At 52.1% G+C, this 27,960-nt stretch overlaps 1 protein-coding gene across 2 annotated transcripts in view; it reads left to right on the top strand.

Annotated features, from left to right (window-relative positions):
• Nucleotides 1-27,960, top strand: part of Inpp5a (inositol polyphosphate-5-phosphatase A) — a 179,962-nt gene that overhangs the window by 51,121 nt on the left and 100,881 nt on the right. For both annotated transcript variants that reach the window (XM_027929917.2, XM_027929918.2), the window contains exons 3-4: nucleotides 21,897-21,997; nucleotides 25,029-25,116. In XM_027929917.2, coding sequence (XP_027785718.1) covers nucleotides 21,897-21,997; nucleotides 25,029-25,116 — 189 coding nt within the window. The remainder of the gene's footprint in view (nucleotides 1-21,896; nucleotides 21,998-25,028; nucleotides 25,117-27,960) is intronic.

Below are 27,960 nucleotides of genomic sequence, written 5' to 3'. Positions count from 1 at the left end.
GGAGTGCCTCTCCCCTTTCCTGGAGAGGCTGAGACCTGGAGGGTTGGAAGAGCCCTTCTGCCTTGCTGGTGCAGGTGAGGTGGGAAGACAGGTTGACTTTCTCACTGACTGTGCTCTCAGGAGCAGGGCCCTGTCTGCCTTGCGCAGGACTGTGTCCAGGCTTCTGATGGTTTGCACATGGTGTGTGCTCAGCAGTTGTCTGTTGAGAGCCTTCTGAATAAGTTAAGCAAAGCAGAAAAGTGTCAACTCAGTTTTCTCTGCTTGCCCCTTCCAACTTGTTCTCTCTACGTCTGGCTGTACCTCCCATAGGTGGGTCAGAGATATGTGTGTTTTCATAGCTCCTTCTCTCTTGTCCATGCAGTGTCCCCGTTTTTAGTAAATTGGAGATGTCTTTCTATGTAAACAGTATCCACTCTATTCACAAATCCTTTTTCTTTATATATATTTTGGTCCCATTTTTAATTTTTGTCTTTGTACCCTTTGGTATATAGCCATCCTAGTCATATCAACTTGTTGAGGTGGTAATGAGTCCTCCCCTTTTAGCAGTTCAGATAGCCATCCTGATGATTAGCAGTGCTTGGTAAGGTCCTTTCCAGCTCAGTTGAAGTTTGTCTTCTTTCCAGGTCTTGATTAAAATCAAGTTGCTAGGCTGGGAGTGATGAATTGCAAACTCTGAGCAGCAGCTTATAATAATTATTCCAGAAAAAAAAAAAACACACAGATAGGTCTCAGATTGACTCAGAACAAACTTGTGATGCTGACAGAGCCTTTTGCGATATTTATCAGGCACTCCTGTGTAAAAACCCTTCCTGTATAACCCCCAGCTTTACTTACTTTTGGGAGAACTAACACAATGTACCTCTCAAGTGAGAGAAGCATCGTCTTATTTTTTAAATGTCCATGTATGACTGTGTTTTGATTATACTCCCTTGCCTGGTGTTTTAAGACCAATGTGGTCAAATTGATCTTCTTCCTATCTGCTGTTAGAGTCAACTGAGGTTTGTCAGGGATCACTTTTGGGAACTTGTGTGGCGCATGCCCCAAGGAGGGACCTCCTTTCGTCCCTTCTCAGTCAGCTCCCCACAAGGCAGATGAGATCTGCCTTGCCTGGATCCAACAGAACATCCCTGGCCTCCCTTGTTCACCTGCCAGCTGTTGGCAGCTCCCAGGTGTTACTCTTGGCAGGTCCTCCTACACCCCTCTGTTGCTGTGGCATGGTATGGCTCCTGCGTTCTGTCCTTGGGTCTGGACATTGTGTTCAACCTTCTGTGGACATGTCATGCTCTTCTTGGACCCACTCCCAGGAGAGGTGTGCTGAAAGCAGGAAGATACTTCAGGGCCAGGGTGCTGTGCCGAGCCAGCTGGTGCATCCCCAGCCCCACTCTGCTCCCTGAGGCAGGGCAGGGCCTGAGACCACCTGGGTAGCTCACTCTCACTGTAGGGTGCAGATGTTGGTAGTCTTTACTGCTCTCGTGGTAGCATGGGGTAGGTCTTGGGAGCCATGTGGCATAGTGGAGGAGATCTGAGAGTGGCCGGGGCTGGGATTAGTGTCCCTGTAAGAGCCTCCTGAGAACACAGCGCAAGGCCTGTCTGCAAGATAGGAATGGCCTCATCCGTACCAAATGGTCTGGCACTTTGCCTGGACTTCCAGTTCCAGAACTGTAGGAGATAAGTCTTCGTGTGAGTGTCTGTGTTACCTGGCAGTGGCAGCCCTTGCTCCCCAAGGGTCAGGGAGGCTAAATCTGAGAGCTGTTGCTGGCCCCAAACCCGTACTAAGAGGATCAATCCTGGCTGGTGACCAGGGGATCTTGGAGCCTGCCTTGCTGTGTGGGTGAACCCAGGGGTCAATGAAGTTGAGGGTTCTGGGCACAGTGCCCTGAAGACTGCAACTGTCCCTGTGAACAATGCGCTGAGCACCATGTCTCCTATGGAAGTGGGGTTCCCCAGCCAGTGCTCCTGTGTCCTGGTTTCTCCGTCCCAAGCTGTCAATGTAAGTCTGGCTGTAATTGTGGGATGGATGAGTGAATGAAGCTGTAAGGGAAGCGTCTCCCAGGAATATCAGTGTGAAGGCAGGAGGTCCAGGCAGATTGAAGCTGGGTCAGGGTGACGGGAGCATATTGAGAGAGGGTGGGACTCAGGCAGGGGTGGCCTGGGACGAGTTCCTATAACCATGCCAGGTACTGGTAGTTCACGGTGAGTAGCACACTCAGGTCTATGAGGCTGTGGGCTGGAGTGGAAAGCAGGTTCAGAGGGGCTGGGGGGCTGTGGAGAGTGGGGAGTGCCGAGATGGTGAGAACTGTCACTTGTAAATTTGGAGACGCAATGCTGATACCTCTGTAACTCAGTTGCCACTGTTGAGTGTGCATATGATGTGTGGTTCTGATTAGGAATCCTAATTGTGTACTTGGTGAAGAGAAAGGCAGTTAGCCTCAAGTGTGGGTGAATACTTTTCTAGAAATTAATGTCCTAAAAGGAAAAAGAAGGAATGAATCTCCAACAGAAAACTCCGAAAGCAGATCTCCTGCCAACGATATCTTAGCATCCTTGAAGACAGCGTGATCCTGCCTGATGGTGCTTTGTTTCTTTTGTAAACAAAATCTGCTGGCACACACAGACTGAGCGCAGGCCCTTCCTTGTCCACCTGTAGGAGGCAGCACAGCCGAGAGCCCATTACAGGCTCTGAACCTGCAGGGACTACTCAAGTCCTCACACCCTTACTCGCTGTGTGACATGGGCAAGCTGCCTGCCCTCTCTGCCTCTGTGTCCCGATGGCAGGCAGTGTGGCCACCCATGAAGGTCATTGAGAGGAGAATGGGCTTGCTGCAAATAAATTTCAGCCTCAGCCATCATGGGACTTGGGCAAGCCAGTCACTGCACCGTGGTGAGGAGGCCTGTCCTGCCTCTCACCTGTTCATTCACATACTTGAGGAGGGGAGCCAAGGAAGGAAATGTGGCTACTCACTCTTTCTGGATAGGAAAGGCTTTTCTGAGCTGCAGTTAGTTGAAGGAATTGTATAGGAAAAGGCCAGTAAATCTGACTCAGCACAGCTGGCCAAGTTCTCTTCACACTCTTGAAGCCTGCATGTTACTAAAAGACAGACTAGGAACACATTGAAGAGACGACAGTCCGGTGTTAACATTCACAAGAGCCCTTCCAGGGAGGGTGTCGGCCTCAGCCAGAACCTCTCTGCTGCAGTGGCAGTGCCATGTGAGGCACCTGTGCAGCTCCACGTCTTCCCAGAGGCACGTTTAAGGGGTAAACGGAGGTGAGATTGGGCTTAACAGTGTATTTAGTTTGACCCCGGATTTCCCCATGTCATTCTGACATGTATTTCGTGTTTTTGTGCTCCCTTTGGAATCGAGTGTGCATATTGCTCTTAGAGCATGTCCATTTCAGATGACAGGTACAGGACACTCAGTGGCTGCTGTCTTAGACACTTGTTCTTCTCTCGTGCAATCTGAGCACTGTGCCTGAGCTCTTGCTCTGCCTCTCGGGTGAGAAGTATATGCATTTGGCTGCTCAGGGCTTGCTGTTGTGGTGTTGCAGCATGCCCAGAGCTACAGATGGGAAACACCCTTCTGGAAAGAGCTTGGCAGAATATATCAGGGGTCTCAGGCCTGTCTTTGCTCTCCCCAGCACACAGTGCAGAAACCCCCATGGATGTGCACAGAAGCCCAGCCCAGCTGTGTCTTGAGGGTCGGGCGTGGAGGACTGTGTACAGCTTCTTGGTCATGTGATCACCAGCTGTTAATGATTTGGGAGAAGGGCTTAAGTTGGAACATTCTCGTAAATATTGTAGGACAGTGGTGTAACATATGCATAGGAAAGCTTGGTGGTAGGGTAACAGGTGACCTTCCCATTAGGTTCCTTCTGCTTCCTGGTGTGTCCGCGTGTTTCTGGAGTCAGTACAGCCTGCGTATGGTTCTCTTGCACTGCCAGGCTCTGCTCAGCCCCTTACGTGGTCATCTCAGAATGGCTGTGCTGCAGCTGCCCTCTATGCTCCATTCTATAGGTTGGAAAACTGAGGGTTACAGAGGTTGAGAGATGTGTCTGAGACCACATGGCGAAGCAGTGGCCAGAATAGGGGCCCCTGTTGCCGTGGTTTTGAGGTGGTGCTTGCTGTGAGCAGTGAGAGGAGGGAGAAGATAGGCTGGGGTTCTGTCGATGGATGAGAGGAGACCAGCAGGAGTGAGGAGCATGGTTCTGGGAGGCTTGGAGGAAGTCCTGGGAGTTAGTTCCAGCCTGGGAAGCAGGGCCCTGCAGAGGGGTCCACGTGACCTTGCAGTGGTACAGTGGGGCATGGGGACTCAGCTGGCTATTGGATTCTCTTCCCCAGAACTGGCAGGTTGCTTGCTGTGGGAAGGGGAATGGGGAGATGGGGACACTGGAGGAAAAAGAAGGGTGTTTGGACCATCAGGTGGCGGTGAAACGTGAAGACCCTAGGAGAGGAGGGGGTCCTCAAGAGTTTCCAGCAGCCCAGCTGAGGACTCCGGGTAGCCCTTGGAGAGAGTTATGGTGAACATTTTCTTGAGTGATTCCTCCGTGCCCAGGAAGGGAGAGAGGAGACAGACATGTTTGCTGGAGCCTGGGTGGGCCCTATGGACCTGGACTCTGGAAGATGCCGTTCGAGTCAGAGTGGGCCTAGTTGTAGAGGTGGGCGGGGCTGGTGCTTCCGCACTGGGGAAGCCTTTGCAGCTCTGGACCCTATGCGGAGGGGCTCCCCTCATGCGCTCATGTCCCCTGTGAGCTAGTAATGGCCACAGTGAGGAGGGCCCTCACCAAATTGTGTGATGGGCAGCTCCCTGAGAGCTGTGAGAAGTGCCCAGGCTTCTCTTGCTGTGCCTGTGGGGCTGTGGCCGCTCGCTGGCTTCCAGGTCAGCTGGAAAGCCAAGGTAAATGGTTGGGAGGTGGGCACAAGGCCCACAGCTCTGCTTTGTGACCTTCAATTTAACTGTCCCCCTGCCTCAGCTGAGAAAGTGCTTCTCAGTTTAAATTGCTGTGTTCACATGGTACTTTGATGTTCTCCAGCAAGATGCTGGTCCAGACGGAAGTGAGCTCTGGGCTGCTTCTTTCTGTTACATCCTGACAAGGAGCTTCAAGTTGCCTTCTGCCTGTGAGGGGGAGGGGCTCAGCAGAGGTCCTGGTCTTGCAGAGAAACTCAGACACTGTCCCCAGGCGTTCAGTACCATGCAGACCCAGGTGGCTGCTGCCTACTTTCACTGGCCACACTGCTTGATACAAGGTCATGAGACTGTGGCATCCTATGCAGGGCAGCAAGAGGAACATGCCTGCTGCCCACACAGCTGGCTCCTTGCACCCTGCACTGCCTCTGTGCTGGGCATGAACTTGTAGAGAGGCCATAGGACAGGGCTCTTGAGGAGTTGAGTCTAGTTGATCCCCAGCTCCAGCTGCCCTTGGGCTTGTTGGGCCTGGAGGAAGAGCCCGACCTGAGACCAGAGGGCAGCGGGAATTTGAAGAGCAGGGCGTTTCCAGCATGACTGATGATTGCTCTGTCTCTTTCTGGCCCTTATCCTGACTGTCAGGCTCCCAGTGGCGTGGCTCACAGGGTGTAATTCCTTTTTAGGTCACTCTGATACTCCTCTCTGAAGGAGAACTAACAAGGCCTGCCTGTTGCTATTTTTAACTTGGCTCTTGGCAGTGTGCAGGGCCAGTGGCTATAGGCCTGTGCCACAGGCTTCCCCGAGCCAAGAGGGGCCTTCAAGGCTCGAGTATCTGCATGATGTCATAAGCAGGGGGCTGCTTATTGTTGGTGGGTCAGTGTGTGTGTGTGTGTGTGTGTGTGTGTGTGTGAGAGAGAGAGAGAGAGAGAGAAATGGGGGGGGGGGGGGGAGAGGCGCCTTGTGTTCCTTGCCAGATTTCTAATTCACTCTTTTCCAAAATACTTTTCCAAAACACAGCCTTCTGTGAAAAGTATAGTTCAGGGAAATAATAGTAGAAGAACCCATGTATTTTTACCAGCGTCCATTTTTTCTTTTTCTTTTTTTAAACATTTATTTTTTTAGTTGTAGTTGGACATAATACCTTTATTTTTATGTGGTGCTGAGAATCGAACCCAGGGCCTTGCCTATGTTAGGCTAGCACTGTGCCCCTGAGCCACAGCCCCCATTTTTTCTTTAAGGTAGAAATCCTTTTCTTTTTTTTCTGTAGAACCTTGGTCTGGGACACATGCAGCTCTGGGCATTGATTTCTCTGGTTGTCCAGGGTGCAGAGCGTGTGGAGCAGGAGGGCCAATACAGGGCAGGGGAGCTCCTGCAGGGGTGTGCAGGGGTGTCCCTGCTTTTTAAGGCATGTTTGCAGCTGGCTGTGACGACTGCCCTGCGCCCCAGTGCGGCCTTTCCCTCCCATGCACAAGGGGCCCCTGCTGCCAGGCTACTTGTTTTGCCTGAATGATTCTTTGCTCACTGTCTTCCAGGATCCAGAGATCCTTCTGGTAGCCAGGAAAAGGCCAATCCTAAGCTGCTGGACTTGGCTCTGGGCTGCTTGGCTGGACAGTCCTCCCATTCTGAGGGAGGCAGTGCTGAGGCCTGGCGACTGTGTCTGCCCTGCCACTTCTCCCTGCCCTGCCACTTCTCCCTGCACCTGCTGTAGCCCTTGGCGTGAGTGCTGATGTCCAACTGGTAACTGCCCACCAGAGCCTGTGCTGTGTGCCTTGGTGCCTGCCTCTCATTGACGCCCCACAGCCACCATCCAAGGAAGGCACCAGAGTGGACCCTTGATACCAGGGCACCAGGCATGGGTCCTCATAGGAGGTGGCAAAGTGAGAATCTCATTTGTTGACAAGCTGCAGCCAGTGCCTTCTGCATGCAGGAGTGGACTGAGAAATGCTCAGGAGCCTGGGGGTCAGGTTTTAATGTAGCCATTATAAAAAGTCAGATTACAGGTTCTTATAATGAAGTAAATCACAGTAACCCAAGGTAATCAATAGTTGCTCTATTGCTCTGTGCATGATCCTGTTTTTTCTTAGTGTCTGAGTGAGGCAGTATGCCATTACCATGCATGGCTGAACATCTCCCTAGCCCTGTTTTTCCTATCATGCTGGTAGCTTAGCATTGTACAGAGAGGGCATTTGCACGAGGCACATGGGTAGATGCTGCACCCCAGGGTTCCTGCCCAGAGCTGGCCATGGAGCCCTTCAGCACACTATCTCAGTGGGTTGTCCAAGTGCTGTCTCAACTGATCCTGAGGAGACATCTGTGCCAGGGCAGCAGTTGCTGGGGGTTTCAGAAAGGAGCAGGATTGTGAACCTGCTTTGCCCAGTGAGGATGTGGCAGCAGGAAGTATTACCTGTTGCCTTCTGTTTCTGAGTGCTGGTGCTTCAGAACCCTGTTGTAGAGCTGTCCTGGCTTCCCTGGGCGCTGGTCCCCTCCACGTTTTCCCATGAAGAGCTGCCGTCTCTTACTCTGGTGCCACCAGGATTTGTTGCTCTTTCAGTGCAGTGTTCACATATTATTCCACAGCTTCACTCAGTTGCAAAGGAAAAAAAAATTTTTTTCTGTTAGCCAAAAATTTCTAACAGCATGTCACAAAAACTGATCTAATGAACTCTTCTGTGTTTCTCATCATGTGCAACAACTGGGTTGGATTTCTGCCTGTGCTCTAGTCTATGCCAATCTAGCCAGGCACTGTGTCTACAGAGGCCTACGTCTATCTGGCATGACTGTGCGGCACCTGAGCAGGGTACTTCACCAGGTAATGGCAGCATGTGTGTGTGTTTCCACGTTGTGCTCCAGGGTGGGATGCTATGATAGTGATGCCTCCTTTCTCCTTCCTCTCATTAGCAGGAAACTTGGAAAGATCAGAGACCGCACAGGAAGTCCTTGCTATCATTCAGACGCATTCACTGTGAAGCATTTGGGGTGGGTTGCCGCTCTGGTCCACAGTCCTGGCAGAAGGGGGATGGGTTTTTTGTTCTTACCAAGGTAAATGCTGAGCATGCTCACTACATTTTCTTGATCAACTTCAAACCTATAAAGGGAGAGGATAGTAGGGTAAACCAGGCCTAGCCCCACACCCTATAGTTGAGCTTGGCCAGCTTATTTCAAATCTGTCTCCACCTGCTCCTGCACCCCTAATTGTCTCTAAGCAAAACCAGATGGTGTATGGTTTGATTCTTGTGTATTTTATTTATTTAGTGATCCTGGGGATTAAACCCAGGGCACTCTACCACTGAGCTATCCCTCAGCCCCAGCACCCCCTTCTAAATTTTGAGATAAGGTTTTACTTAATTGCCGAGGCTGGCTTGAATCTGTGATCCTGTGTCAGCTTCCCACCCTGTTTTGTTTCATTATTGAACATTTCCATAGTTATCTCTAAAGAATTAAAAGAATATCACTGTCATATCCAAAAGGATTAACAATAATCCAGTGTTATTAAACATCCAGGCAATATTCAGGTGTTCTTAATTGTTTCCTAACTTCTTAAAGTTTATATGTTAAAATTGATTGCTGTGTTGGTAGAAATTAGTCTGTGATTTCATTGAGATATGTGTTTACGACAAAGGGCCTGACATGTCATGCCTGCGAGACCATCTCAGTGATCAAGATGTGACAGCTCCATCATCCGCCTGGATCCTGGTGCCCTCCCTCTCTCCCCTGATGTCATTAGGCAACCACTGCTTTGCTTTCTAATGAGTTTTGTGTTTCCTTGAATTTTACATAAACAGATTGAATACTGTGTATACTTCTTCTTGGCTGGCTGCTTTCAGGCAGTGCGCCTGCTCCCTGTGGTCAGAGGACAGTCTCTGTGCTTTAATTCCTTGAACCCGTCAGGACTTGGTTTGTGGCCACATAAGGCTTTTCTTGGCGGGCATACCACGGGAAGGCAGAGGATGCATGGTCTGTGTGCCTTGGGCTGGTGTGCAATCGCTGTTCTGTCCTTGTGCATCCCCGTGAGTGCTGAGGCCTGGATGTGGCCACTGTTGAGGAGGTGGCGCTCTTCTGAACGACTGCAGGGTAGCTGGCTACTGCCGTCTCCTGGTCAGTTTCCATGTTTGTGGCTGTGCTGTCTCCCAAGCCTCGTCTCTGATGTCACTCACCAGTGCCCTTCCTGTCTCCTGGCTCCCGCTGCATGGCATCCTTCTACTTAGTGTGACCCCGGCAGGCAGGGCATGCGAGGTCCTGGTTCTGCGCACCCTGCCCTCTCTGCCTCTTGCTGGAGCATCCAGGCCAGGGCACTGTGGCAGAACTTCCAGGACTGTGCATGCGGCTGGTGACCACCTGAAGTGCCATCAGTGCTGTTGAGCTGACTCTTGGAATTTTATATAAACTTAAATTCAGCTCAAACAGCCACCTGGGCCTTTGGCTACTGCGTGCCCAGGGCAGGTATAGGCAGCTAACACCCAGTTTAAAACTTCTGGTGTGGTTGGATTTGGGCTGCCATTTTATAACTTGTTTGCATGCTCCTTGTTCCTTTCCGTCCATTTCTTTCTTTATTTTAGATTTTGTTTTGTTTTGTTCTGCATTTCATTTTAATTTTATCTTTTGACTGTCTTTTAGAAAATGTTTTTGCGGCTGGGGTTGGTGGCATACACCTATAAATCCAGGACTCTGCAGGCTAAGACAGGAGGATTATAAGTTTAAGGTCAACCTAAACAACTTAGTGAGGTCTTCAGCAACTTAGCAAGACTCTGCCCCAAAATAAAAAATAAAAAGGGCTGGGAGTGGGGTGTGTTGGCATACACCTGTAATCCCAGAAACTCAGGAGGCTGAGACAACTTAACAACTTAGTGAGGCCCCAAGCAATTTATTGAGGCTCTGGCTCTAAATAAAATATAAAAAGTGCTGGAGATGTGGCTCAGTGGTTAAGCATGCCTGAGTTCAGTCCCCTATACAAAATAAATAATAGTGAAAAAAAATCCAAAAAAACCAAAAAATATATTTTGGTGGTTGGCTTATGATATACAGTCATGCATTACCTAAGGAGGGGACATCTCTGGGAAATGTGTTGCTAGGTGGTTTCATGTTTGCATGTTGAACATTGTGTGCATGCCTTGATGGTGTACATCAGCTGGGCAGTGGGGAGACTTGGTGACTACGAGGTGCCCGAGGCTGCTGCTAGTCACAGGGCAGACTGTCCAGTTGCCTTTTCTTTCTAACAAGTAGAAGGAGTGCCCACTCCAACGATGGTGCAAGTGTGGTATGCTAAACATCTGAACCGGTCGTGCCCTCTGTGCGTGTATGTGGCTGTGTGTGCTGTGCCCTTGTAGGACTGGCAGTGGAGTTGGTTTGCTCACACTGCACCAATGGACATGTGGTGCATTGTGCTGAGGCCTTGCAGTGGCCCTGCGTTGAGTTCTCAGGACTGCAGTCATGTGCATGGCTTGTCCTTGCAGGAACGTTGTTTTCAGTGCATGAGTCTGCGGGCCTTGATGCACAGTGTAGAGGTCCTGCCGTCATACAAGTTTCCATACAGCACATGCACATCTGCACACTGAGTGCCCAGCAGGCAGGATTATGAAGGTAAACCCAGGTCAGCTCCTCGCCCTGTGCAGCCAAGCCAGCCTACCACCTCTCTCTGGAAGTTGGGCTTTGCTAGCAGTGGCTGCTTTTGTGTTTTTACAGCACAGTGTTTCCTCGGAGCCTCAAATATGCATCTGGGTCTGATGCAGAAGAGCCCACCCTGTTCTGGAAGGTCCCCAGAGCCCCTAGGGGTAGCGGAGTCTGTTTCCTCTAGGAATGGTGCTCAGCCGGATGTGCACCCCTCGAGGTGTTCCACGACCGCCTGGCGTGGTGCCCTTGCAGTGCTGCTCAGGTGAGGAGGCCTGTGCAGTCCAGAGTCCTGGGAGGCTGTGCCTCAGCCTTCCACCTGCAGGCCTGGGGTGTGGTCAAGGGCGAATGCTTCCAGGGTGCTTTCTCGTACTCCTTAAGTATTGCCATGTGTGTTTCCGGCCCTTTACCCTTTCTGAAGCTTTCTTGGAAGGTAGTCCTGAGAGCCAGCCCTGCCCCGCCCGCCTCCTCCAGGCCTGGCCGTGCTACTGTCCCTCATGCCCTTGCTTCTCTGGCTTCTCACTCTCCGCTCTCCAGCGCTGTGTTGCTGCTGCTTTCTTGGTCCTCCCTCCTGGCTCTGAAGCCCTGGTTGAACCTTCCTTTAAGCTGTTATCCCTGGAGTGCTTGTCATTGCTAAAGGTCAGTCACCACTCCCTTCTCTTGGTCCGTTTCTGTCCTGGTTTTGTTCCTGATTCCAAATGCTTGAGTGGGTTTGATTCTGTGTACAGTGGAGACGTGAGCCTTCCTCCTCTTCGTGCTTCCTGGCCCGCGTGTCCTCTACCTGTGCAGCATGTTTCTTTCCCTGCTCTCCACCGCAGCCCTGCGGGAACCCTGAGAGCCTCTTCCCTTCAGTCAGCAAGCCTGTGCTCTGGGTTCCTGGTGCAGAGGCGCCCTCTTCTGTCGGTCTTCATGGCCCAGGGACAGTAGCTGGGTGGTTTGTTGGGGGTTGGCACTTCCTTGATTTCATTTGTCTGCAGGGCCCTGTGTTTTCATCCTCTTCCTTGCTCCCTCACTGCTTTGTTGCTGGGGGCTGCTGCTGCTTCTTTTTTATCTTTCTTGTGTGCGGGCCTTGATGCTTTTACTTAAGCCTTTACACCCACCCCCTCTAACCCACAGGTCCCTAAATTCACTTCCCTGGAGTCTGTGCTCTGGTGGCCTGGAGACTTCCTGTTTGTGTGTGGAGGGCTCTGCCTTAGGCCCTCCTAGTGCCCTGTCTTTCTGTTCTTTCTGGCTGCCTGGGCTGTGTTCCATACTGCCTTGCCCCAGGTTCCCTTGTAGTTCCCATGTGGTCCCCACCTGCACCGAAGCAGAGGCTCAGTGTTCCCTGCCCTACCTAATTACTTAGTATGTAAATTGTGCGTTATAGATGTAGTACATGTTTAAATGTATACACATATGCGTGCATGATATTTGGGGACAGGTTGTCCTCAGCTACCTTGGAGGCTTACCCAAGAAGCAAGAGGTACTCTCTCAACACTCAACCAGACCCTGCCTTTGCTGCCTTTTCTTCATCTCGAGGCTGGTGCCCTCTGGTGTCATCTGTCCCCAGAGCCCCTGTGTCCAATAGATGGGTCACCTTTCCTCTGGCACAGTGCTCTCTTCTGAGCCCAGGTTTTTCTGATGGATGGAACAGTTCAGGGTGACGGAGCTGCCTTCTGTCAGGGCGTCCCTTCTCCACGGGGGTCAAGGCTTTTCCATCATTGCATTCATCAGTTGATCATAACATGTCTGGACATGGGTTTTCTCTGGATTTTTCTCCTTAGGCATTCACTGAGTTTCTCGAATCTCTGAATTTGTCTTTCTCTAAATTGAGGACAATTTTAGCCATTGCTTTCTCAAGTACTTCTATCCTGCTTCATAATCTTTCTGCTGTCCCGGGACTCCAGATATGGTCCCGTGCCACTTAATGACATTTGGTCACCATGTTTCAGCCAAGGAAGGACCCATGAGCCACAGTGGCCCCATAGGTTATCAGGGAGCTGGAGAGTTCCTGGAGTGTTCAGTCTTGCTGCTGAGTGCTCCTCAAACCCTTCATGTGCTCTCTTCCCCTATCTCTTGTGTTGGGTTGGGTTGAGGTCAAGCAGGGTACACTCTTCTGCATTTGTGCAAGGTCACTTCCAGCAGGCAGCGTGCTCCCTCCATCGTCTGTCCTGTCTCCTATGAGCCTGGGCTTTGGGAAGGGTTTGTAGGGTGCCTGCTCTGCAAGTCTGAGGTGCTTGTCCCCGTAGCTGGATGTTTCCCTAAGGAGGCCTGGCCCTCCACGATTTGTTTCCCGAGTTACAGGTCATCTTAAAAAGGCAAGGTACATTCCTGCTTCGTTCTCTTTTCTTGACGGTTTTCCACAGATTCTCCTATGCTAGATAGCACCCTCATGTCATGGTGACAGTACTTGGGTTTTCTTTGTTTTGTCGTGTCCTTATGGATGTAGATTGTGTTCTGCCTGGCAGCGGCTCGTCCTGGGGGAGTGTGTGGTGTCAGGTGCAGTTATAGTTCCTGGGGTCATCGAACCCCACTGTCCTGTCCAGTGCACATGCCTGAACTTTCTTCACACACACAGACACAAACCTGCAGACTGCGCCTTTGCAGAAGGTGCCTGGTGCCCCGAGACAGAGTACTCTCCCTTTGCCCTTGCAGAGTCACAGTGTTTGGTGTGAATCCACCTCTGGTCGGTTTAACGAAGGCTGCTCATGGAGTCTTGGTAGAGCACGTACTTGCAGACTGGGCTGTAGGTGTGGAGACACCAGAACAGAACTCTGGTCTTTCCAGCACCATTCATTACTTCTCCCCTGAAAGTTTGCATGATAAAGATATTTGTTTATAGTTTTGAACACAGGGGATGGGAGCCAGGGGCACGCTACTGAGCTACATCTTCATACCTTTTACTTTTTTTTTTTGAGACACGGCTTTGCTACATTGTCCTGGCCTGAACTAGCAAACCTCCTGTCCCAGCTACCCGAGTACCAGGGATGACAGGCTTAGTCACCACACCTGACAGAGTTTGCAGTTTGATAACGCAGATTCCATGGAACCAGGATGCTTCTCAGAGTGTCTGTCTGTGTGCAGGAGATGTCATCCTTTCCTTCACCTTGGTCCTCTTCTCAGAGTGTCTGTCTGTGTGCAGGAGATGTCATCCTTTCCTTCACCTTGGTCCTCTTCTCAGAGTGACTGTCTGTGTGCAGGAGATGTCATCCTTTCCTTCACCTTGGTCCTCTTCTCAGAGTGACTGTCTGTGTGCAGGAGACGTCATCCTTTCCTTCACCTGTGGTCCTCTTCTCAGAGTGACTGTCTGTGTGCAGGAGACGTCATCCTTTCCCTTGTGCATTGTTTTGAGTTTTTAAACCTCCTGTTGGTAGACCATGGGTTTGAGGAGGTGCCTGAGGACATTGTCACCTCTGTTGCATATATCCTGTTTTCACCCAGGGCTGGGTGAGTTTTGGTGGGATTCTCCAGTGTGGTCACATGATAGTGTTCAGGCTTCAGGGCTTTTGCTGCAGTAGGAGGGTAATGTGGAGAACTTCCATTGACCACAGAGGACTCTACCTTGGAGCTCAGGGGTGATAGTGGCCGTTCTTTAGGCACATGGTTCCACCTGAAGACAGTGGTTTGGAAACCTGGGTCTGGTGGGGTTGGGCCTGTGGAGGAAGCAGAGCTGCCTGTGGAGTGGTCAGGTGCGGAGAGCTTGGGCCAACTCCAGGGCCTGCTATCGTGCTCTTAGGCTCGCCCCAGCCTGTTTTTATCAGGGCTTCTTGTCCCATGGCCCCTTTCGTCTTCTGGGGAACCCTGGTGTGTGGCACTCAGACCCATATTCCACGCCTCATGTGTTCAGCACTCCAGCCCCAGCGCCTGGTGGGGTTGGTGCTGATGCTCCTTGCTCAGGGGCCATTGGCGGTTCTGGAACTGCCAGTGTTGGGCTGGTCTTGCGTGCATTCTGTGTCACTGCCAAATTCCTAGTTTTCAAGAAATTATGAAATTCCTGAGAAAAACGTAACTGCAAAAGTGGATGTGAGCCTCCCTGCCTCTAAAATATTTAGGGTTTGAGGCCTGAGGGCTGTCGTTCTCAGAAGGCATGGTGCTTGCTGGCCAGGGGCTTTAAGAGCATCCTGGTCCGAGGGTCCTGGAGCGAGTAGTGTGGTGTGGAGGAAGCTCTGATGGGAACCAGGGCACGTGTGTAACAAAAGAGGAGCTGCACCCTGGCCACAGGGTGGCCTCTTCAGGTGGAGCTGGTGGGTGTGGGCAGAGAGATGGCTGACCGGAGGCGGTGCTACCATGGGAGTGACAGAGTAGTGGTTTTGGACAGTAGCCATTTATGGCGCACTCTTGGGGGCCAGGACTTTGGAGCTTGCTGTGTGGTCTAGCCTCAGGCCTCTCATGACATGGAGATCGGCTCATTGCCCAGACTGTGTCCCCTGAAGTTTTGCGTTTTCCTGGAGATGAGGAGCCATTGTCCTGTCAGCTTGCTCACCTGCCTGCCCACGTCACATGGCCTTTGTGTGGGAGACCACAGTCCTCCACAGGACTGCTCTACCCAGGGCAGCCAGGGGAGGGGCTGCAGCGCTGGCCACAGTGGCCTAGCCCTCACATCACTGCATTCTCTTGGTCTCTGGTCCAGTTCACACCTAGGAAGGGACTAGCCTTGCGGTTTGGATGAGAGTGGGGGGAGCTGACAAGAGCAGGTGAGTCTGGTGAGCCGGTGTGGCACTCAGGAGGAAGTATGCTGGGAAGAGAATGAAGTCCCTTCCGTCCTCAGAGGAGAGTCCCTGGCTTGTGCCAAGCACTCTGTTACTCTGAGGTCTTCAAAGAGTGTTGTGCTGAAGACTGCTCCCGTGAGACCACTTTGTCTATTCAGTTTAGATGTGGGAACCGAAGGTGGGGCCACTCAGCACAAGATGCAGGATGGTGTGGCATGGACGAGAATTTTGCCTAACATTCATGGTTTTATGCATCCTTTGGTCCTGGGGGAGCTTTGTCCATGTTGTTGCTTTCCTTGTGAGTCATTCAAGAGCAAGTGCTCTTAAGACCATGCTGGACCTGGTCTGAGCCTGGTCCAAGGCACCATGAAGCCTAATGCAGGCCTCCCTCGGGCCTTGCTCTGCAGAGCTGGGGTGTGGTGTTGCTGGAAAGTTGGCTCCCTGGAAATTGGCCCTGACTCAAGGGGACTGCGGTGAAGCCTGGGAGAAGAGTGACTTCAATGGAGATCAATGTAGGTTGACAGGTTTGGGGGAGGAAATTGAGTACATAATTCCACTTAGTATTATCAAAAGTGGCAGAAAAACCATGGGTCAGAGCAAGTGGCATATTAACCGCCAGTTGTTGCTGAGATGCCAGCAAGGGAGTGTCACGCCTTGTCGTTTTAGGCTGTGCCAGGGCTTCTGCCGGCCTGTCTTCCACTCCTCCCAGGGCTGCTGGCCACATGGTGTGGCTTTCCCTGTTTCATGGGTGGGCAGTGGGGGTGGGGGAAGGGCAGCTTAGGCCCCTCAGGGCTGCATCAGACACAGCCTGTCTTGACAGGAAAACAGTGAGACAGTGAGCCTCACCTGCAGACCTGCAGGCAGGGCTGGGTTCTGTGGGCTGAAGAAATAGATGACCAGACTACCTGGCCAGGAGAGTTAGCCCTGTGTGTTCTGTGGGTGGGCATGGGCTGGGCTCCATCCACCCCTTGACCCGCTCTGCTGTGCTGACTCCAAACTAGGGTTGGCAGCCTGGGCCACCCTGTGGCTGCCTTCTGCAGACCAACAGCTGGGACATCCCCAGGTGTAGTGTAGCGATGGGGAAGTGCTAGGCTGTATCTCCAGTGGCTGCAGGCCTTGTAGGTTTGGAGGCCAGTGCAGGTTGTTCTTGGTGGGCAGGGTTCTGGGCCAGGTGGCCAGCTGGCTTGGCTGTGGATGCAGTGGGCCTCTTATGAGATTCTCGGGCAGTTCCAACCTCCACCTGAGCCCTGGGTGCTGTGCATTGAGAGGACCTGGCCAGTGTCTTGCTGTCAACATGGAGGATTGTGTTTTGAGAACTTTTTTTTTTGTTGTTTTAAACAAGTGGACAGGCTGTCCTTTGGGAAAAACCTCCAGCCATCTCTTAGGGTGTGAGGTACAGAGCAGCTTGAGCCCAGGGGCACTCGGGTGCCTATTGGGGGACCTGCCTGTGTGTCCCCTTGTGCTGCTGTTCATGCAGGTAAGGCCAGCTCACCCTTGTCCCCAAGACATGCACCTTCTTAACTGGGCCCGGGAGGCTGACAGCATCCATTTGCTGGGTCTGGCCACAGCAAGTGTGTCCTCATCATTGTCACGTTGTGAGCTCCTCCTATACCCAGGTACCCAGGTACTCAGGTCTGGCACTGGCAGGACCCAAGCGGAGCAAGCCCAGACACAGACAGAAGAAATGAGTCCTGTGTTCCCCTAGCTCAGGGTCTCCTCCCACTGTCTGTGGCTTGTCTCTGATTGACGATGAAGCTCAGACAAGTCAGGAGTGGCCTGAGGGCTGCAGTGGCAGTGGTGGAGTTTCCTGCAGACTCCTGTGTGGAGGTAGGTCCCTGTAGTGGGCAGTGGATGAAGTAGGAGAGGAGGTGGTTCTCTCAGCAGGAACCCAGGCCGTGATAGGGTGCTGTCCTTGGTTCATACTCCGCCTGCTCCAGGAAGCAAGGGTGGTCAAGTTAATGTTATAGGAGCCTGCACATTCCTGGTTTTCAGAGAGTGGTAAAAAAAAAAAAATGGGTTTCATATACATCAGGAGAGCTGGGTCTGAGGAGTTTTAATGAGGTTTAAGGAGGAGGTGTCCTGGCAAATCCTATCAGCCAGAACCTGCCCCCCGACCCCCATCCCTGTTCTTGCCTAGGGGTTTCTGTGACTCTGACCACCTACTTCCTGTTCCTTTAAGCAACTTGTAGTCATTTTTAAAAAATATTTGGATTTTAGTTATAGGTGGACACAGTATCTGTATTTTACTGTTAAGTGGTGCTGAGGGTCAAACCCAGTGCCTCACGCATGCGAGGCAAGCACTCTACCACTGAGTCATAATCCCAGCCCCGCAACTTGTAATTGTCATACATAAAATCCTTACCTAGAAATAGTACAACTTACCTGAGAAGCCCGAAGCACCTTTGACTGTCCTCCCAGGCCAGTCTGTGTGGTTCTGCGGGAGCCCTGATCCCAGAGGGAGGAGCTCACTGTCCTGCAGGACCCCGGACTGGCAGAATTGTCTGTAGCTGTGGCTCTGACAGGACTGGAATTGTGGATCATCTTCCTGACCGAGGAGTGGCTCAGGTTTTCTCTGGGTGGTTCTGAGCAGCCATATTGCACCTGTACTTGTAGTACGTGGCATGGTATTGCACACACGTCTGTGTGGGGCCTGTGTCTCCAGTGGGTCAGTGTGCTGCTCAGCTGCTAGTGCTGGCCGTGGCTTTGCCCCCTGTGTTCTGCGGGTCGGCCTCGCTCTTGTCCTGGACCTGTGGGCACCTGTTGCAGGCTCTTTCTGTCTTCTGCTTTCCTTGGGTCCAGCTGGCTGTTGTTGGTTGGTGGCTGCCCCTTTCGCAGGGGTCCTGCAGCTAATTGTGACTGGCCAGCCTGGTGTGGTGCGTGCTGCCCCTCATGATGTCTGCGTCCTCTAGGTGTCTTAGGGCAAGGCTGCCTTCTCCTCTGTCCCTGAGCCTGGGCGCTTGTCAGGTCCCTTCCCTCCCACCAGGTGGAAGAAGAGCATTACCTAGGGGCACAGTCGCCTGCCTGCCCTGGGGTCTCACCAAGTGCACTCCTCCAGCTCTTCTTCCCCTGGGCTCCTGAGAGGGCTTTCTGCTCATTTGGGCTGAGTTAGTGCCACTTGTCTGTGCTTTTTTTCCTAAAAATCTACCAACTTCTCCATGTGCCTTGTGTCCCCTTTCATGACCTGGGTTCTCCTGGGTTTTAACTATTTTTTTCCTTTGTGCCCATGTCCAGGCTGGAAGCAGCAGAGAGCAGTGGTACTGTGTTGTCTGAGGATGCTTCTTGTATGTGGATTGACTTGTCACTTCAGCACTGCTTCATCTGCTGGCTGAATTCTGGCCCTGCACCACCCTTGGTGTTCTGGCGAGGCTTGTGGAGGAGGAGCTGGGCTCATTCTGTTTGCCAAGGCTCCCAGCAGAGATGGGCTCTCTCTGAGCAGTGCTGAGCCGTTGCCTGGGCAGGGTCCCCTGCAGGCACCAAGACCTGTCTGTCAGAAAGCTGGTGTCTTCCTTGCTCTCCTGTGGCTTCCTTAGGGAGTGTGGTCCTGCCTGGGACTCACTCCCACCACAGTGTTCTTCCGTTGCATTTCTTTTTTTTTTTTTTAATATTTATTTTTTAGTTCTTGGCGGACACAACATCTTTGTTTGTATATGGTGCTGAGGATCGAAACCGGGCCGCATGCATGCCAGGAGAGCGCGCTACCACTTGAGCCACATCCCCCGCCCATTCCGTTGCATTTCTAACAGTGCATGTGGCATAGGAAACTGTAAAGGAGAAGTGCGTGTGATTCCTGGCACATGCAGGTAGCTGAGGGGCCCACATATTTCCTGTCTTCAGCAGATGCAGCCCTTCAGTATATCCATGCTCTTGCGCTTGGGCCATGGCCAACTCCTGTGGCTGTTGAGTTTGGATCCCTCCACTATTTTGGAGGTACACAGGACCAGAGTCAACCTTGGAAGTTTAATGTCATTTAAATGCTGACTTTTGTGCCATAGAAGGCTACTTCTGTTTAAACAAGTGATTTTGAGGGAAGTGCTCCTTGGAATTTAGATGCAGGCCATCATACCTGAAGAGCTGAAAGAGTGGTGGTGTGTTTCTCTTCATGGAGTGAGGGTTTGACTTCTGCTTCCACATGGTCTAGGCAGCCTGGGGGGGAGCATGGCCCACCAGTGCCTGTGCCTGTGTGCCGACGGGGAGGGGTACCCCAGTCTTCCTTAAATAGGAAGCTTCTAACAATGGCTTCTGGTGCCTCTCTTGGGGATGGTCTAGTTTCGAAGACCATGCGCACCATGGCTTCTCCCTTTCCAGTGGAGAAGTTGCCAGCAAGTTGCCAGCACAGTGCACCGTGGACATACATCGTGGTCTGGGCTCCCCGGCACCTTTCTGCTTCCTTTCCCTCCAGCCCCTTCACCTCAGCAGCTGGGTAAGAACTTCCTGCAGTGTTCCAGGAAGCTGGATGCACTGAAGAACCACATCTGCTGAAGACAGGAAATATGTGGGCCCCTCAGTTACCTGCGTGTGCCAGGAATCACATGCACTTCTCCTTTACAGTTTCCTATGCCACATGCGCTGTTAGCAATGCAGTGGGAGACACTGTGGTGGGAGTGAGCCCCAGGCAGGACCGCACTCCCTAAGGAAGCCAGCGGAGTGCAGGCTCTGCTGCTCGGACTCTGTTACACTGAACCCACAGTGATGAAGTTCTAGGTAGGCTGTGGTGTGCACATGTTGCTTCAAGAAGTGACACAGGGATGAAGGAAGACCCGTGATGGAGCTAGAGGTGATTTGTTTTGAGATGAGCCTTCTGTCGCTGGCACAGCCAGCCACTCAGTGGCCCTGAGCTCCTTGGCCTCTGCCATGGGGTCATGGCCGACATTGCTAGTGTGCATGTACTTCCTTGAGGACCCTAGAGGAAGCCCGTGTAGTAGTGAGGCCCAGAGCACCATGCCATAGGCAAAGGAACAGATCAGGAGTGTTCTGGCAAACGTCACCGCTGCAGAGGTGGCCCTGTGACCCTGTGAGGGCACTGTCCCATCTCAAAGTGGAGCTGTTTGCAGAAATGTCGCATGTGTTCATGTCCTTATTAGAATTTTCCCCTTTGGATAAGTATATCCTGCGTTTTTATGTCACAACCTGAAGTCGAGTTGGTCCTGCCTGGGGCTGAGCCACATGTGGTGGATCTGCACTGTTGGTTCCCTCTGGTTTCTTGTCGCACAGCAGGGCTGTGTGGAGGCCTCCTGGCCATTGGCGGGCACTTCTGCGTCTGAGTGTCTTCTCAACCCTGCGGCCCCACTCTGCCTGTGGGTCCAGCTGCTGCCCCCATCCTTGGCCTTGGCGTGGCAGTGAACCTGACTGTGGCTTCTCTTCTGCTCCTGCCCCCCTAACATCCCAAAGGCCCTTTCTGCTCTCAATGACTACCAGGTATGGTCACCCTGTCAGGGGACGTCCCTGCAAGGCACTGCCTGTCCTGTGCTCCAGAAAGCAGGGCAACAAGGCCATACCACCCTCTGCTCAGATGACATCTGGGCTCCTGGGTTGCCTTATGTGTGTCTGTCTGAGCTTTGCTGCCTGGGAGTGTAGGTCTGCATGGCCGGCCGTGTAACTGTCAGGATTCAGGAAGTCTGTTGTCAAAGGGGAATACTGGGCCGCTCTGAAATGGCACTTTAGGGCAAGTTGAGCATACCGCAGAGACATGGAGTCCTTGTAGTGACTTCAGAAACATGAACTTGGGGATCTTGGGACCTCGGAGACACTGCAGTGTGGGGACAGGGATGGTACTGCAGTTGGGTAGGCCAGTCTAGGCTCAGGCCTGAGTCCAGGCTCTGCTGCTCAGCCTTTGTTACATTGGGCAAGTTATGCTCTGTACCAGTGTCCTCCTCTGCTTCACAGCCATATAGAATTCCCCAAGGATATGAGACAACTTTGGGACCTGGTGCCTGCTCATCAGTTGGCTTCAGTGATTCCCATACGGGTCAAAAGTGCCTATGTGCAAGTGTGCACATGCTTACACATATGTGCCAGCTTGTGCCGACACAGGCTCATGTATACCCTCATGTACGTTCTCACAATCATACTTTGTACAGGTGTGCTTATACAGTCTTATGCACACTCACATTCATACACACCTTGCAAATCATTCACACATATGCCTGTGATGCTCGTGATAGCGCTCACACGTGCTCACACATGAGACTCACATACACAATGCACACATGTTCTTGGGCACACTTGTGCACACATGTAGAGCTAAACACATCCACACACATGCTTACTCCTGCAGTTGCATTCTCTTACCCAGTTTATACACACATGTACAGACATACTCTGATGTGCACACATGCTCACACATGTACATACCTGGGTGGCATTCTCATTTGCTGGTGGCCTACAGGTGGTGTCTTTGAGATGATGACCTGCTTGTTCAATTTTTGAGAGCTATCCAGACTCTGAAGCCCAAAGTGTTTCTTTTTCTGATTGGAGAATGATGCCTCCAGATTATTGAAGAAGTTCTAAGAAACTCTGAATCTTTTCTAAGGAATCTATGGTGATGGAAAGAGGGAGAACACTGGAAATGAAAGTAGCTGGGCATGGCAGGGAGGCTCTTCCAGCCTCTGTGGAGAAGCACCCTGGTGCAGAGGTGCAGCACCCCAACCTGTGATGCCAGGGCTGGGGGTGGCTTGTGCCTGACCTTGTGCTCTTCCTCCTCAGGTCGTGCACACCCACAAGCCTCATTTCATGGCCCTGCACTGCCAGGAGTTCGGAGGAAAGAACTATGAGGCCTCCATGTCCCACGTGGACAAGTTTGTCAAGTAAGTCTCGGGACAGGTTTCTGTGGGCTGCAGGGTGGGGGTAGGGTGTGTCATCTCCGTCTTTACCATTCAGGACTAAAACGTCCATCATGTATATACATATGCCTTCTTTGTCCATTCATTCCTTGATGGGCACTGAGGCTGGTTCCATAGTTTGGCTGCTGTGAATGGTGCTGCTGTAGACATGGGTGTGCATGATCACCGTAGTGTGGTGACTCCAGTTCTTGAGACTAAATGCCGAGGAGTGGTATAACCGGGTCATAGGGTGGTTCCATTCCTAGCCTTGTGAGGGTTTCCATAGCACTTGTGCTGACTCTCAGTGCCACCATCAGTGTAGAAATGTTCCTTTTCTCCATGTCCTCAAGAGGGACTTCTTGAACAGGGTGCTTCTGCTAGAAATTTGTCCTGAGGTCTGCAGAAATCCCAGGCCTTGAGAATTGTAGTGAATTGTAGTCACTAACATTCTGTAAACTACAGTGCGGGTAAAAGGTAAAATCTGTGTAAGCTCGTTTTGGAAAATGTTGAAGGCTGTCATTATGGGTGGTGCTTTCCAAGCGGGTCATGACATTAATGTCCTTCCTTTCTGTCTCTGACAAGTGTGGTCTTGAACCTGCTGGGTCTTGTCCCCAGTCCTGTGCTCTGGCCTCCCGTGCAGGAGAAGTCGTGCCTTGTGACTTCAGGGCTGGCCATAGAAGGCCTCCATGCCATGAGGAAGGCACGCCACGTGCAGGTCCACATGGGGGCATCTGGGTCCACGGAGGGGGTTTGAGCCCTCCAACCTGGTGTCTGATTTGAGGAGAAGAAGGCTTGTGGGGACTCTGTAGTGTCCTGCTGTTCTAGGCCGGGCGTTGGGAGTGACATTGCCACCCATCCTGAATTCCCACCACTTGAGTTCCTCAAACACGACAGGGGTGGCTTTCAGGCTGAAAAACTTGCACATTTCCTCAAAATAATTTGTAATTTGGGCAATTTTAATTTTTTTCCCCTAACACTCACCAAACTGATATAAAATGCTGTGGAGAAGCAGAGTGAACAACAGCTGGGACAGTCCTGAAGGGGAACCAGGTGGGACTTCTGCCCGCCTGACCACAGGCTGATCTGCAGCAGAGGGACCAGGGCTGCAGGCTGCAGACACGCAGGGCAGACAGCAGAGGCAGGCCAGGCTACGCCCCTTATGCCCGGCTTGTGGTGCTGTGGGCTGTGTTTCCTGAACTGGGATCCACAATTCCTGTCAGACAGGGCCACCACAACCTGCACTGGCAGTTGCACTTGTAGAAAAGTAAAACTTTTCTTAAGTAAACTTTTCTTAAGACTAAGATATAGGAGAATGGCTTCTTCATAGGTTGGAGACAGGCAGAGATTTCCTCACAGAGGTCCAAAAAGTGCGGCTGATGAAAGGTAAGACTGGCAAATTAATCATGTTGAAATGAACCTCCTTGTTTATAGAGAGGCACTCTACACACAGGGCATTCGGCCACACTGGGAAAACATCTGCAGAGCACTTCCTTACAAAATTAGGGTTTAAATATATTAACAAGTTGCCAAAAAGAGGAAAGCAGGGCGATTGAAGAGCAGGGAGAAGATGTGACGGAGGCCAGCGCACTGGTGGGGGAGTGGCTCCACCCTGGGCTCCTTCCTCCCTGCCAGCCTCACGGGCCTGTTGCTTTTGCTGTGAATAGCCAGCTGTCCTTTAAGAAGGTCATGCAGTGGGCACTGCTGCCGCTGGCTATTACCGGCTCCTCTGCACCCAATGCTCACTCCTGGGATCCATTCCTGTGGATTTCAGCACAGCTCTCCTCTGTCTGAGAATGTCTGTCTGTCATCCTGGAGGCCATGTCTGTGGCCTGGAGCGCAAGCCTGTCATTTTGCTTGCCCCTTCAAGGCTCTCAAATGGCCGCCTGTGGCACTGCCCCACCCTTGAGAACTGGCCATCATTCTTGACTATAGTGTACTTCACCCCTGACTGCCAGATTTGGTCTTCATAGCTGGTCCTCAGTGACTTGAGTATGTCGCTCTTTGGTTTGATTTTTTTTTTAATTTTAACAGTGGATTTATAATTTTAATCAAATCTGGAAATCGTGTGTTCCTAACTTCTCTCAACAGTGCTCTTCCTCCTCCTCCTCGCTGGTCGTCAGAGTCAGGGTGCTGGTGTTGCCCAGTTCTGGAGGGAGCAGACTCCCTTGGCCTCAGTGGGGGTTTCCGTGTGTGTCTGAGGGTCACTGGTCAGTTCTTGTGCAGGATGAACCTGAAGTCCATCCCATGAACTTGTTTTATTTCTGATACTATATTTTTCAGCTCCAGTTTTCTTTGTGATTTTGGGTTTTGTGGCTTTCTTCATTACCTTCATGTTTTCTTTTAAGAAATACCATGGTTTACAACCAGAGATATGAAAAGTTGTGCTCTATATGTATAATATGAATTGTAATGCATTTTGTTGTCATATATAATGAATTAAAATTTTTTAAAAAGAAATATTATGGTGTGCTTGGTTGTGTCTGAAGTTGCTGTTTTAAGATTCTTTCAGCTAATTCCATCACTTTTGTCCTCTCTGTCTCTGATTACATTGTTGGCGTTTGGTGCTTCTCTTTGGATGTCAGGTAATTTTGATGTGATGCCAGACGTGGTGGAGTCACGCTGTTCGGTGTTGGAGCCTTGCTGTCCTCCTTCAGGCTCTGCACATTGTGGGTGCCAGCAGCTGGCTTAATGAGGCCCCTCCTCCCTCCCTCCCTTCTCCTCCCTCCCTCCCTTCATCCCTTTTATCCCCCTTCCTCCCTCCCCTCCTCCTTCGTCCCCCTCCCTTCGTCCTCCCCTCCTCCTTCGTCCCCCTCCCTTCGTCCTCCCCTCCCTCTTCTCCCTCCTCTCCCTCTTCTCCCTCCTGTCTCTTCCCTCCCTCTCTCCCGCAGTGGTTTGTGCAGCTTTCAGGGTGACGTGAAGATGCTCTCTGAACTACACCCTTGCTCCTCGTGAGGGTCCTGCTGCATGAGGAGGCCTCTGTTGCTTTTCCTTAATGAGCTTGCTTTTCTCCTTCCAGGGAACTACTCTCAAGTGATGCAATGAAAGAATACAACAGGGCTCGAGTTTACCTGGATGAAAACTACAAGTCACAGGAGCACTTCACGGTGAGTCTTCCTCCATGCTGTGGTGGACGCACCAGGCTAGGCGAGCCTGCCCTGAGGCTGGCCCTCCCAAGCCCAGAGTTGCTTCACACTGCGATTGGCCTCAATTCAGTTGTTGCCACCAATTGCAGGCTGCTGGGTGTTCTGAAGCCACTGTGACCTGTGGGGTGGAGGGTGGAGTAGTGATGGTGGCACACAGGTGCTTCAGGACTGCCTCCTTGTCGGCTAGCCTGGTGGGAATGGAGATGCAACTGGCCAAGAGAGGGAGGCCCTCAGCTTCGGGTGTCTGGGAGTAAGAAGGCTGCTGCAGTCTGCAGGTTGTAGAGACAGGAGATTGCCCCCACACCTGCACTACTCTGCTCCCGTGTGCCCATGTCCCTTTTTGAGCCCCTAGGAGACCCCTGGGAGCCGGCTTGCTTCAGGATACTATGGGATGCAGCCTCTGCAGAGCTAGGAAAGACCTGTCCCTCCTCTGTGAGAGTCTTGGGTTTTGTGGGACGGTGGCCCCAGTGAGGTCAGCAGCCTTGGGAGGTAGGAGGGGCCTGGGAGGTAGGAGGGGCCTTGGAGCTCCCCCAAGGAGATGTTTGCAAGGCTTTGAGTAACTATTTGTTGCTTCAGAGATGAAGTCTGCTTTAGTCTGCTTTTTTGCTGCTGTCACAAGCAATTTTATAGGAGGAAAAGTTTATTTTGGAGCTCACAGTTTCAGAGGTCTCAGTCCACAGACAGCCAGCTCCATTCCTTAGGGCCTGAGAAGAAGCAGAACATCATGGTGGAAGCCTGTGGTCAAGGAAAGCAGCTGGGAATAGGACATCCGGAAGCAGAGAGATATTAAGTTCAGCTCACCAAATGTACACCCCGAAGGCAGCCCCGTGGCTACCCCCTCCACCACACCCCACCAGCCAGCAGTCACCACCCAGGTGACCCTGTCAGGAGATCAATGCACTGATCAGGTTCAGGCTCTTATGGCCCAGACACTTCACCTCTGAACATCCTTGCACTATCGCACACATGAGCTTCTGGGGACACCTCATCTACACCCCAACAGCATCTCAGGCTCTTCCTCAGAAGCTTCAGGCTCCTTGGGTTGGGCTAGGTCTGTCCCTTGTCCTTCACAGCACCCTCTGTCACACCATCACATTTACAGCTACTTGCTTCTCTGACTTTCCACAAGGTGGAGTCCTGGTGGAAAAGTGGTCCTTGTTCTTCAGCCTTTCTCTGCCCCTAGAACCTGACATGGGCAGAGCAGAGATGAAACCCTTGGTGAGACAATTTTCTGTCAAGGTTTGTCTCTGGATTTGGGGCATTCGGTGCTGGGTGAGTGGTGCCCTATGGTCACGGAGACAGTCACAGAGCTGCAGATTCCTGACAGAGTCCAGTATCCCTGCAGCACCTCCAGACCCTTCTCCTTGCCCTTCCACCCACATTCAGGGCAGTGTGCCTCCAGCTCTGACCAGTACCTGCGTCCATGGGGGCTCAGGACACAGCCTCACTGCTTCCCAGTGGCCCTCCTCTCTGTGGCTGCCACCTCCCAGCTCTGGACTCATCCACCCCTTCGTAGAAGGTGGCCTCCCTTAGCCCTTTGCTTTCCTCTGCCAGGATCTAACTTCCTTCTTCCTAAATGGGACTTCTGCAAATGAAAAGACAGAATCTCAAAGAAAAACACACTGGTTGAATATACATCAAATTGGACATGACAGAGAGAAGAGAAAATGGCCCTGCAGAAAGCAGTGGTACTGTTGAGTGGAGCACACCTAAAAATGTCTTCCAGTGGCTGGGCAGCATGGCTGAGAGAGGATGTCACCAGCCTGACCCTTGTGTCACTGGGGCCCCGACGGGTACAGAGGGGATGCGTGAAGGAATAAGAGCTCAGGTTTCCCACAGCAGGCCCTCAGATCCAGGTATTGTACCAGCTCCAGGCAGAGTGAGCATGAAGGCGGCACGCGACACACGGTGCTGAGCACAGGTCCTGCAGGGAGCTCCTCGTGGCTGCCTGTCCTCAGAGCCTCTCTGACTGCCTCCTTCCTGCCCTGCACTGTGGCTTACTTCACTGTTGGCATTGCTGCAGGAAAGTCCCTCTGCTCTTCCCAGCCTCCTTTAACTGTAAAGACACAGGTGTTTTCAAGTAACGGGTGAGGAGAGAAGCCACGCTGGCACGGCCAGGAGAGAGCAAGGGTGGCTGTGCTGCTGTGGAAGTGACCTTTAGAACCGGGGCTGTGGCCAGAGCAAAGAGGGCTGCCTCCTGATGGCAGAGAGGTCTTCTGCACAAGCCCAGGGCAGTCCTGAGCACCCAGTCTCCTGGCTTTCACAGACAAGGAAATAGCAGAACCTGGTGGAGAAGTGGGCAGGCCTGCCCGGCAGGGATCTGAATATGCCTGCTCTGTTAGCTTATGTGCAGGTGGACAAAGGCCTGTCCAACAGCCTGCTCTGCGGTGTTGGTGGAGCCACCCGAGATGCCATACGCCAAGAGGCAGAGCAAGGAGGGACGTCTGCCCAGCATCTGTGGCCCAGAGACCACGAGGTAGTGTGAGTGGGCTTAAGGGCCCAGTGTGAGGCTCACTGTCCTCACAGGCCTCTCAGCAGGAAGCTGAGGGGAGTTTTAGTAGCCCTGTGGACCTCTGAGGGCTGCACATGCCTGCCTGTCCTCAAGGCTGGCTCGGGCTTTTTCTGGACAGGTCCCCAGTGGCCTGTGCTTGGGGTGTTCTGGTCCTGACCCTCTGAAGAGGACATTCCCAGGTCTGGATGAGTTCTAGGGCTCTTGGCTGCCTTCTTTCCAGGGTCCTCCCTGGCTTTGGCACTGACCACAGACCCTCCACCAGCACATGTGGGAGTCTGGGCCATAAACAAACA

The sequence above is a fragment of the Marmota flaviventris genome, chromosome 4 (genome assembly GCF_047511675.1).
Source record: "Marmota flaviventris isolate mMarFla1 chromosome 4, mMarFla1.hap1, whole genome shotgun sequence".
NCBI classification, from domain to species: Eukaryota; Metazoa; Chordata; class Mammalia; order Rodentia; family Sciuridae; genus Marmota; species Marmota flaviventris.
This window is presented reverse-complemented; position numbering and strand designations above follow the sequence as displayed.